At 28.3% G+C, this 11,758-nt stretch overlaps 2 protein-coding genes across 3 annotated transcripts; both read left to right on the top strand.

The window, feature by feature from the left end:
- Window positions 1-511: 511 nt before the first annotated feature.
- On the top strand, window positions 512-4,865 carry LOC121221063 (agamous-like MADS-box protein MADS2). Of its 2 annotated transcripts, none has more exons than XM_041101479.1 (8): window positions 512-889; window positions 1,752-1,830; window positions 1,948-2,009; window positions 2,485-2,584; window positions 3,291-3,332; window positions 3,748-3,789; window positions 4,190-4,335; window positions 4,631-4,865. In XM_041101479.1, the coding sequence occupies exons 1-8, from the start codon at window positions 711-713 to the stop codon at window positions 4,716-4,718; spliced, it is 738 nt and encodes a 245-aa protein (XP_040957413.1). In that variant the 5' UTR covers window positions 512-710; the 3' UTR covers window positions 4,719-4,865. The 2 variants fall into 2 exon arrangements, with proteins under 2 accessions (XP_040957413.1, XP_040957412.1); XM_041101478.1 differs by having other exon boundaries at window positions 537-889; window positions 1,930-2,009.
- Window positions 4,866-8,709: 3,844 nt separating this feature from the next.
- Window positions 8,710-11,499, top strand: LOC107931404 (protein BREAKING OF ASYMMETRY IN THE STOMATAL LINEAGE). Its single transcript, XM_016863284.2, has 5 exons — window positions 8,710-8,888; window positions 9,210-9,511; window positions 9,846-9,947; window positions 10,553-10,677; window positions 10,932-11,499. Exons 1-5 carry the CDS (start codon window positions 8,804-8,806, stop codon window positions 11,035-11,037), a joined length of 720 nt encoding a protein of 239 aa, XP_016718773.1. The 5' UTR covers window positions 8,710-8,803; the 3' UTR covers window positions 11,038-11,499.
- Window positions 11,500-11,758: the final 259 nt, after the last annotated feature.

Consider the following 11,758-nt stretch of genomic DNA (forward strand, 5'->3'; position numbering starts at 1 on the left):
AAAAAATAAAAGCTTATGTGAAATGGGTATCCAAACAATATAATTTTTTTATGCAGGTATTTAAAGTTTTATTTCGTTACCATTTTAGGTGTCAACCATTAATTATGACTACAAAACCCTTTAAACCAATCAAATTATGCCACATGAAATTTTTAATTAAATAAAAATATTGTAAATGTTTACTCCGGTTAAAAAAACCTTTGAACAATCAAATTATGCATCTTTTTAATCGGAGTTACCAGTTAATATCTAAAGTGGTATCGAAATAAAACTTTAGGTACCTACTTTGAAAAAAAAAGAAAAAAAGTACCTAAATGATAAAAGTTGCATAGTTTGGGAGCCTATCTTTCATATAAGCTGAAATCCCAAACATCATAAAAATAGGGGTACGCAAATAAAAAATAGACCTTTTTCTTATGGGAAGTAGAAAGTGAAAGGAAAAAAAACACAAAAAAAGCTAAGCATAACATAATACGTATAGAGTCCATGACATAACAATTCACTGAGAACCTCAGGTTTATTTTCCACAAACCTTTTTTTTTTTTTTCCTCTTTCTCTCTTTATCATTAATTCTCACTTTTATCCGTTTTAGTACCCCCCCTAAACAAGCTCAATTCTCTCACACTTTCTTAGCTAAGACCGGAAAAGAAAATAAAGAGTGGTAAAGGAAGTGCGAGAAATTTAGGTAAAAAAAGAAAAGAGAAAAAAAAATGGGGAGAGTTGTGTTGAAGAGAATTGAAAACAAAATCAACAGGCAAGTCACGTTTGCAAAGAGAAGAAATGGGTTACTTAAAAAAGCTTATGAGCTCTCAGTTCTTTGTGATGCTGAGGTTGCCCTTATCGTCTTCTCTAATCGTGGCAAGCTCTATGAGTTTTGTAGCAGCCCTAGGTATATTGTTTTTTCCCCGTTCATGTATGTATGTATGTGAAATGTTATTATACTATCGTTGGGGTTTTGTTTTTTGTTTGTAGTTCAAAGATCTGTATCTTTTTGATGAACAAAGACATGGTTTTTTGGGGGGTTTGTTCTTCATTTTTTTCCCCATTGATGAATGGTTTTTGGGTTATTTTGATCTTTATTTGTTTGAAGTACAGTTTCTTAAAGCTGTTCTTGAGAGGATCTGTTGTTGTTTTCTTTAAAATATATATATATATAAATTTTTGTCTTTAAAAAAGGAAAGAAAAAAACAGTTTTCATAAGTGAAGTTGGTGTTTATTGAAGGGAAAAAAAATTAGGGTTTTGGCCTTTGAGAAAGAAGATTCAAAGCAAGTTCTGGTTATGTTGGTGCATGATCTTTGTTTCTTTTACTCAAAAGGAAAAAATAAATAAAAAGTCTTTGGGGGCTTAAAATTAAACAGGGTTTTATTACTGTTATGATTTGGTCCCTATGAGAGATTTGATGTTTCTGCAGTGCAAAGACTGTTGTTTTCCAAAAGCTGCAAAAACAACTTAGCAAATAAGACAATTTGGCTGAGTATTCTTCAATTTTCATCATAGTTCTTTTGTTTAGTAAATATATTTAATTAAATTATAATTACCATTTCTAAAGCACTGCTTTCAGGGTAAAAAACTCCATATATATATATAAACTGTTTTAATATGTATAGACACCAGCTTCTTTAATACATTTTAAATTTTTTTAAAATAAATAAGCTTGTTTGATTATTTCATATAATTTCATGTTGAATATTTATATTTATTTTTACTTTTTTAAAAAAATATTTATTTATTTTTTATCTTCGTTTCTTAGCATGACGAAAACACTTGAAAAATACCAGAAGTGCAGTTACAGTACACTTGACAACAGCCGATCAATCAGTGAAACTCAGGTACAGTTAAATTCTGTTTCCATGTTGAAATCGGACCGAACCAAATAGCATTTTAAATCAAGTCACACTCCCAACTATAAATTTGATTTTATATTATATATATTGTGTGACAAGCAGAACAGTTATCAAGAATATTTGAAGCTGAAAGCAAGAGTTGAGGTGCTACAAAGATCTCAAAGGTAATATTGATCAATGTTTAATTTTATATTATATTTTTTCCTCAAATTCTTAGCTATTTTTGATACAATGCATATAACTATCCACAATCCCTCCTTAACTTTAAGGAGGATGTTGCATTTCAGCGCAATCAAACCCATGTCCTCCTACACTGATAACAATATCAATGTTAATCAAGCTATGACTCAATTGGCTCAAAACTATTATTTTATTAAATATATTATAGATTATGATACCATCATGATTCAATATATTGAGTTTCAGTTCAATTAGCATGGACATTATTATCAGTGCAGGAGGATATAGGTTCGAGTGCATTGAAACACATTATTCTCTTCAAAGTAGTTTTAGACATTTTGTCAAAAAAAAAATCGGAATCTATAATGAGATTATTTAAAAAAATTATAAATAATATTCGCGTAAATTATTATAATTGAATTCTGAACTTTTTTTTTTTGGTTGGAAATGATGTTATAGAAACCTACTTGGTGAAGATTTAGGGCCATTGGACTCAAAGGAACTTGATCAACTTGAACATCAATTGGAGGCATCTTTGAAGCAAATAAGATCAACCAAGGTAAAAAGAAAAAAAAAAACCAAATTAGTAAGCATCTTATAAGACCAAAAAAAGATGGTAAAGTTATAAAATCAAAATATGAAAAACGTGGTTTTAGGATGCATTTTACAAATAAGAAAGATGAAGCAGGCTGTAATTTAGAGTTAATTAATTGATTAGATGCACCCTCGGTTTTTAATTTTTATGTACTACCAAACGTGTTATTATTAGGAAAAAAATAGTGGAAGACTAGTCATTTTATTTGAATATAATTAAATATTAATTATAACTATTATATTCTTTCTTCGAATTTGAGGTTTCAGGATTATAATTTAGGATTTATATCAAATCTCGGATTTTTTTATTTCGAGTTATGTTTATATAAAGTTATTATTGATATTAAGTTATTTATAATCACTAATAATGAGTTATCGTGTTTTTATTTGTTTTGATATGAGTTGGGTGTTTGCAATATATTATTTTCTTTAAATTAAAAAATATTATTTTAAATAATTAATTTAACTCACCTGTAACTAGATGTCTATAAACCTGCTCCATCAAGTAGTTCATTAATTATTTTTTAAGAATTGTTTTAATTATCGGATTCAAAATAATTAAAAGGATTAAAAGAAAATTAGGCAACCAATAAATCTAAAGTATGCCCTGATTATGCTTTAAATTTGTTGTATTGTCATAATCTTATTGTTCTCTTTTATCTACTTCGTAGGTTCAAGCCATGCTTGATCAGCTCCACGACCTTCATAACAGGGTATTCATTTATTTATGAAAATAAATATTTTTTTGGTTTAATGTGATTTTGGTCCTTCAACTTGGTATCTATATTTTTTAGTCTACTCTGCTATTTGAACTTGGGAATTACATCTATTTTAGTCCTTAAACTTGAATTCCGTCGAGGTATGGTGATGTACATTATGAAATTGAGTTACGTCATTACCTGAAAATTGAAATAATTATAAAGTATAATTTGGTTTGATTACTTTTTTACATGAAGCAAATATATCTAATTATTATTCAAATCAATAAAAACTAAACCCAACATTATAATTTGGATCGTTTTTCCATTTTTCCGAAAGATTATATTGTAATATTTATATTCAAATATTAATAAACGCTTATGACATGCATTTTAAAAAATCAATTTTGCCCTTATTTTTTTGGTACAGGAGAAACTGCTAGTGGATGCCAACAAATCCTTGAGAAGGAAGGTATTTAAGATGTTCCAACTTTTGGTTTTGGTCCCTAGATTATGATAATTTGGTTTTGATATTTACACTATGATTCTTTGCTTTTATAATGTGATTGGCTTGATGTAGATTTCATAAAAAACATCTTTTCCAACGCACATAAAACATCAATATTATAATTAGTTAGAAGGGATGTTTTTAAGACAAATCTACATCGACATTTTAAGACAAAAAAGTCGTTGTTAACATCAGTCCCGAGTTCAAACTAGGGTGACTCCTTCTCTCTTCCCCCTTAAATATTATAAACGGATTAAAACTAGAATTTAATCGTTTTTTAATTAAGAAACAAATATTATTACTTGAGAAAATACACAAACACCATACTAATGCAGGGATTATAACATATATAATGTTTGATTAGTTGGAGGAGTTGAGCACACAAGTTCCTCAAGGGCTAGCATGGGACAACATTGGAGGGCCAAGCATTCCACCTTACAATCGCCTCACAGCAGCTCAATCTGAGGCATTTTTTCACCCTCTTGGGGCCAATTGCTCTTCACAAATCGGGTACGTTTTTCCTTTGGTTTTAACTCTAGGATGAAAATTGAGTTATAAATTTTTTAGAGGGTTAAAATGTATATTTCATTATTTTATTAGCAATAAGGTGTCCCTTGGTGGAGGAGCAAGAATTTTTTTGAGAAATCAAAATAATTTTATAATGTATGAAGTTATAAAATTTAAAGAGGAATGAACCATAATTTTCTTTACTTTTACAATTTTTTTCATTTAAAGGAGATTCCCTCTGCCATTGAGCCACATTTATTTATTTAATGAATTGGAATTTTTATTTCTAATTTTGCAGATATAGCAATGATGTGGTTTCGGATGAGATGAATGCTGCAGTGCATAGCCAAAATGTGAATGGGTATTTCCCAGGATGGATGCTTTAATTATATAAAAGAAGGAAATATCTAGCTACCTACTTTTCATTATTTATTTAAACAAAAATTAACGCAACTTGTAATTATATTTGTATGAATGACAATAAACATAAACATAAACATGAACATATAATATATTGTAAGGACTTAATTTCACTTTTCCTTCTCTGTATATGGTATTAAATATTTGGTTAAAATATGCTTATACCCTTTCTACTTTTCGAAAATTACATCTTCTATTTTCAGGAAATTAATCTTTCTACTTTTCAGATTTCAAAATTCAAGTTAGTAAAAAGGTTTTTTATTATTATTTCAAAATATCACAACAAATTTAACAGCAAACATTAATAGTATTTATCAGTTGAATCTGGATTTTAAAATTTTAAAAAAAATAAAAGAATTAATTTTTTATAAGTACAAATATAGAGATTAAATTACTAATTTTTGAAAAATATATAAACTATAGACACATTTTAACCTAAAAATTTCAATAATGTACTCAGCATTATTGGTAAAATGTTTCAAGTTTGGTTGAAATCCTGCAATAATTGGATTTGATTCTCTCTCTATGTATTACGTGTGATTGAATTTCTACTCGTAAACTAAAAATAGTAAATTTTTTGTTGATTTTTTAATTTGAGATAAATATCAACACAATACATGAACTTCGATATAAAGTGTAGTGTTATGTATAAATTTTAATTTTCTGTAATTTTACGTTTATATGTCGCATATCTAAATAATTATATTCATTCAATGTAAAAGTAAAGCTATGAATAACTTTTCGAAGTTGGGTGATCAAGAAAATATTAATAATTGGGTGTACTAATATAATTTATCCATTTTTTTATACAAGTTCTAAAGTACTCATAACTCTCTTAAACTAACTATAGTCCCTACAATCTCCAAAGTAAAGAATATTAGACGGTTAAGTTACAACAATGAGTTTGTCAACGTCCAATTTGTAAAATAGGATAAACTAAATTTAAAGTCACTACACTATTAGTAAGTTTACATTTTGGTCATTCAACTTCAAAAAGTTATAAATTGGTCATTGAACCAGGGATGAAGCCAAAAAAATTTTAGGGAATGAAATTAAGTTGTAATTTTTACGATAATAAAAATGCAATTTCACCATTTGAGTAGCTTATATTTTTATAATTTTTAAAGGATTAAATCACATTTTTATCATTTTAAGGGGGACCAAAGTGAAATTTTACCTTTACTAATTTTAAATTTTAAAAAATTTTAAAGGTCTAAATGGAAAATTTTTTATTTTAGGGGCGGGGGGTTGGGGCCCCTACCAGCCTCCACTAAATACACCCCTGCATTAAACTATTTGAAAATTTTCATTTAAGTTTTTGGGTTGTTAAAATTATTATTGTATGACATTCTTTTTTTGCACTGCTTACATCGTTCGAAAGCTCTCCTCCTTTTATTTTATAGTTCAGTTTTTTTTATGGAACAGTTTTAAAAGTTACGAATCTACAAACAAAAATTAAAACAACTTTTCTCTCTAATCTCCAACACTGACCATCAGATCGATTTGGATCTAAAGTATGTTTTTCTACTCGTCGATGAGTAATGATCGTCAAATCGTTGCTTGGAGTTTACTAGTTGAGCTTTTAAAAAAAAAACTTCACAACTCAATGACTTAAATAAAATCTTTTGAATAGTTCAACAACTTAAATGAAAACTTTCAAATAATTCAGTGATAATTTTGTAATTTTTTGAAGTTAAGTAATTAAAGATAAATTTACTGATAATTTAGTAATCTTAGGTATAGTTTACCGTTTAAAATAATGATGGACCACGACAAGTCCTATGAAAAAAAAAGGTAAACTACTATAGAATCACCCATGCTTCGTTTTGGGTTAATTATTTATTTTCTAATTAAATCATAGAGTAAAATTTCGAAGGTTATAATATGCTCAAATTTAATCTTCATACTTTTATTTTTAGGAATCCAGCCCCTCTACTTTTTGAATTTTAAAATTTAGGTCTATTTATTAACATTGTTATAATTCTTTTATTAAATTTACTAGAACGACATTTTGAAATTAAAAAGAAACTCACTTGATATCCATGTAACAAAAAGATGACACCGTAATGAACCTAAATTTAATAAAGAAATTTAATGATGCTAACAATCCTTAAAAATATCGGTATTTTAATAAAAAAAATAAGTATTTAAATTAACTAATGGCATTATAAGAATCGAGGTGTCAAATTATGTTAAAATTAAATTATAAAAATTCAGTTTCAAATTTGAATGAAAATATAAAAATCAAAATTGAAATTTAGCTATTTTTATAATCTCAAAAAAGTAAAGCATTAATGATAAAAATTCCATCATAATCTTTTCATGTAAGAAAAAAAGAACAGAAAAAGGAAAGGTCATCTGCCATGAAAGGCCTTCCCTTGAACATGTCTATCATTTAAACTACGATTTTCAAATTACCCTTTTTTAAATATTGTGCTAAATATTATTTTATTTTTAATTATTTTCCAATATTTATTGACTTTTCTCATTTAATTAGTAAAAATATATTATTTAATAAATTAAAAAAAATATATATATATAAAATCATGTGCAAACGCACCTAATATCGTAAAAAGGTATTAGTTTAACCATTTAATTAAAATTGAATTTTAAAATATATGGCATTATATTTTACTTAATCAATTTTAAAAAGTTTTAAATTAATATATTTACTCGTTATTTACAAATATATTAATTACATTTACCATTGTGTATTATGGAAATATTGAATACTTAAAATTTTAAATTTATTTAAAACAAATTATTAAAGCATTTCAATAATTTTACTTTAAATAAACATATTACAATATTTATTTCTCCGTGATACATATGGATGTAAATTTTAACAATGTATTGTTAATTTAATTAACACGGACCATGAAACAATGGCAAATCAAGTATATTCTAAAGGAGAAAAATTAATTTGTTGATTGTCTTACTAAGATGACTTCGGAAAGGAGCACGAACGTACAAGTGCTTGTAAGCCTACCTAAGGAGCTCGTAGCTAGCCAACCTTGGGGATTGATAAAACCCTTCATTTATGATAGCTTAATATAGTTAATTTGTGTTTATTCACAAAAAAAGAAAATTTTATTATATTATATTTAATAGTTTAAATTATTGGCTATAATTATGGGTTCATTATAGAAAAAGAGATTTATTTTACATTAAAACGTATTTAAATAGTTTAAATTTCTTTAGCTTTAATATTAATTGTGTACATATATAAATTATATTTATTACTTTTCTTTTCTATAATGGGCAATTCTTTATATTCAAACGTATCTTAATTATTACATATAATTTGTTTATGTATATATAAAAGTTCCACGTTTATAGCTTAAATCTCACCCTTTTTAACTTTTTTTTAATAAATTGATTATATCCACTCTTTTTGTTACACGATGCCTAAAATTATTCATAGCCCCTTCCAACCCATAAATAGGAGTATAATGCACTTCAGTACACTCAAATTTACGTTCTCCAACATTGACAACAATGTCCATTCCAATCGAGTTAGGACTCAATCGACTCTTACCTTTTTAACTTGAAATCTCCTGCTTATTAGATTTATTTAAAGAAAATCAATGAAAATATACTATCAATCTATAAAAGGAAGTTAGTCAACATTAATAAATTAAAATTATTAGTTTCTTGCAAGAAAAGTAAAGTTGTAAGATAAAAGTGAACATTATGTAATTAAATGTTTGATTTTCTATAAAATTTTAGTAACATATATATATATTTTTTCAATAATCACACAAGATTGTTAAAACTTCACTCAACTTCCCTTAAAAAAATATTTTTTTATATATAGATATATAGATTACTATAAAAAAGAAAAAAAATATTTTGTTAGTAATAAATATCTCTTTATGTTTCCCTTTTATTCTTTTTAACCATTGCGTACAAAATCATAACCGGCCCTTATATTTATTATCATTCATTCAATGGCTTCTCTCTCTCTCTCAGTTATTATTATTTCATTGCATCTTCTCTTCATATCTTTCAAATTCAAAACTCCTCAACCAAAGAAAATTTGAAAAAGAAGATGTGTACTCCATCAATATTCACGGTGCTTGTTAGATGGAGTGTTAGGGAGTTTGCTTCATGTTTCTTGGCTCGCAGATTCCCTGGTAATTTTCTTACGTAAAAAGTGAACTTCTTAATCTCTTTATGCTTCAGGTTTGCCTTCCATATTTATTGTATTTGTTATGATTTGTTTTTCATATTTGTTGTCCTATGATTTTTGTTTGTGTTGGAATCATTATGGTAATTTTGTTTTGTTATTAAAGCTTCGGAATCGTTACAAGATTCATTATACTTGATTGCGAAAGCATGTTTTATGTTTTTAATGTATTTGCAGAAATTGATTTTTCGAGTTTACTTCCATAGTTATTGTAATCGATTGTGATAGTATATTTTATTGTGTTTTCAATGTATTTGGTGGATTGTAGAAGAGAAACCGGCAGAGATGAATCCGTCTCCGTCGTTGAAACATCCAATGGGACACATTGTCGCCGAAACGAAAGACAACACGGAAGATAGGAAGATTAGTGACAAAAATAGAAAACGGCGGAACCACAGTCGGACAATATCGAAAAGCATAGTTTCAGTGGACAATGAAAGCGAAAACTCGAGCTGGATATATCTTCCTGATGAAGAATACTTAATTTTTTGCTTTAAAGAAGATGGAGCTTTTGATGTTATGATAGAATCGAACAAATCCGAAAGAAGTTCATGGCCGGTTAATAGAAAGGTTAATTATGTTCCATTGATTACTTGAAGTATTCATGTCTGAAACCCGTTTCTAACATAGGCATGGACATGTGACATTCTAAGAACCCTACAAATAGGGGTGAAAAAAACTCGGTTAAAAATAGCTTAGTTCCGGTTGACATGGGTTAACTGATTCACTGACCAAACCGACTAACCTAAGTCGGTTCAATTTTCGGTTAATATTTATAGGCGGTTAGTTATGCGCGTTTTCATTATTTCTTTTAGATGAACGGACCGAAAAGACAAACACCACACCTTTCTGAATAGAACAAAAAACTAAATATATCCAAACTGAACGATTTGTACTGGAACAGATTGATTCTACGGAGGACGCCGAAAGAGATGAGCTGAGCAGTGATGAAGGAAGATCAAATGAAGACGCGAGTGAAGGAGAGGCCAATGCTACTAAAGAACAGGTGAGCCGTGAGCCTATGATTTCTTTGAAACATTGGTTTACGATTATTGACAATTTTTTCGAATATTTAGAGAATTATTTATTGGAAGTTGTTACGTTTAACGAAATTTAGCATAGTTTTGTACCTATAGAGGTCCAAAGATCATTTCCAAGTTAGATACCTATGAGACTTGACTTTGAAGAAACCCTCGAATGGGTATCGTATGTGATGTGTGTTTGAAACGAGTTGATCCGATTTTCTCAGCTATGCTCAAACTTATGTTTGAATATGTCGGAAATGCTTAGGTAGTGGAAATTTGCTTAGTTTAGTATTCCTAAACCTCAAAGAAGTCATTTTCCTGTTAGATAGCCACAAGGTTTGTCTTTCAAGAAATCTTTGAGAAGTGTTGGATATAAGCATATTTTGAAAATCATGCTATGAGGTTGTTTAACTATTAGATAAGAAGTGAAACGTATCTTTGAAGAAATCCCCAAAGAGTGTTTACTAAAACTTTTTTCACATCTTTGGAGAATCATATCTGAACCTGTTTTTGAACGTGCACTGAATACAAATATATATATTTTTAAAAGAAAAATTTCGGGTAACGGTTTTGGTTTTACATATAGGGTGATGAAAAAAGGGGCAGCATTTGTTGGGAAGTAGAGTTAGTTTCAGCTAGCTTAAAGAGATCAGAAGAATCAAGAGACTCTTGTCAATCTGATGGTAGCACCGGATCCTTTACTTTTCCTGTGTAAGTGTGCAAAAAGAAATTTTTGTTTCTATGTTGCTCGGATTTTCGAGGGGTGAGTGTCGGATATTTATGTATCCGATAATATTTGAACAAACCCGATTTTGAATGTATTGAATATAAAACTATCTATTCTATTTTAAACTCGATCGAATATTTTTAAACTCAAAAGTATATAAGAATCGACTAGAAATATTTTAAAGAAAATGAAGAATGGAAACAAATCTAACTTTATTTTTTGATGAATATTGTTACAGATTAGGATGGGAATCGATGGGAAGTCCAATGAGAATGCCAATGCCAACATTAGAAGGTATTAACAAAAGAAAGAACAGACTCATTGTGTGCCAATGCCAACATTAGAAGGCATTAGCGCAAGGAAACTGACAATCAGAATCTAACACATTGAAAAAACACACAATGGGCTTTGTTCTTCCTTGTGCTAATGCCTTCTGATGTTGGCATTGGTACACAATGGACCTTGGTCTTCCTTGTGTTAATACCTTCTGAGGTTGGCATTGGCCTAATACTTTTTGATGTCAATGCCAACATCATAAGGCATTATGCCAATACCAACATGAGAAGACATTAGCACAAGGAAGTACAAGATTTATTGTGTGCCAATGCCAACATCAAAAGGCGTTAGCACAAGGAAGAACAAGGTTCATTGTGTGTTCTTTCAATGTTTTTGATTCTGATAGTCGTTTAAATTTTTGTCTGGTAGAAGATTTTAGGAAAATACTAGTAATTTATGTCTATTCTTTTATAATGATGAAAAAGATTATGTAACAAATATATTTATAAAAAAAATTTAAAAACTATGTTGTCTTAGTATCAAATTTGTGTGTTTTTTTTTTTTTGAAAATACTACTTTGATGATAATATTTCTTACTACTTTGTATAAAGAATGAACTTTTTATTGATAAATTCAAGTACGAATTATTTGTTAAGTTATACTTTTTTGTACAATCAATGTTTCTTTTATGCCTGTTTTATGATCCATGAAATGTTTGGGAATATATAATTATCTCTCTCAACAATGTCGTTTCTAAAATTCTTGCCTTCTCCTTTAGAAATTTAATGT

This window comes from Gossypium hirsutum, chromosome D09 (genome assembly GCF_007990345.1).
Source record: "Gossypium hirsutum isolate 1008001.06 chromosome D09, Gossypium_hirsutum_v2.1, whole genome shotgun sequence".
Taxonomy (NCBI): Eukaryota; Viridiplantae; Streptophyta; class Magnoliopsida; order Malvales; family Malvaceae; genus Gossypium; species Gossypium hirsutum.

Bases quoted from the DNA above. Each gene is read 5' to 3' on its own strand.
- LOC121221063 (XM_041101478.1), top strand. From the start codon at position 711: ATGGGGAGAGTTGTGTTGAAGAGAATTGAAAACAAAATCAACAGGCAA. The intron at 2,585-3,290 runs GTAAAAAGAAAA...TCTACTTCGTAG, and splicing joins AGCAAATAAGATCAACCAAG to GTTCAAGCCATGCTTGATCA. The intron at 3,333-3,747 runs GTATTCATTTAT...TTTTTGGTACAG, and splicing joins TCCACGACCTTCATAACAGG to GAGAAACTGCTAGTGGATGC.
- LOC107931404 (XM_016863284.2), top strand. From the start codon at position 8,804: ATGTGTACTCCATCAATATTCACGGTGCTTGTTAGATGGAGTGTTAGG. The intron at 8,889-9,209 runs GTAATTTTCTTA...GGTGGATTGTAG, and splicing joins CTTGGCTCGCAGATTCCCTG to AAGAGAAACCGGCAGAGATG. The intron at 9,512-9,845 runs GTTAATTATGTT...GTACTGGAACAG, and splicing joins CATGGCCGGTTAATAGAAAG to ATTGATTCTACGGAGGACGC.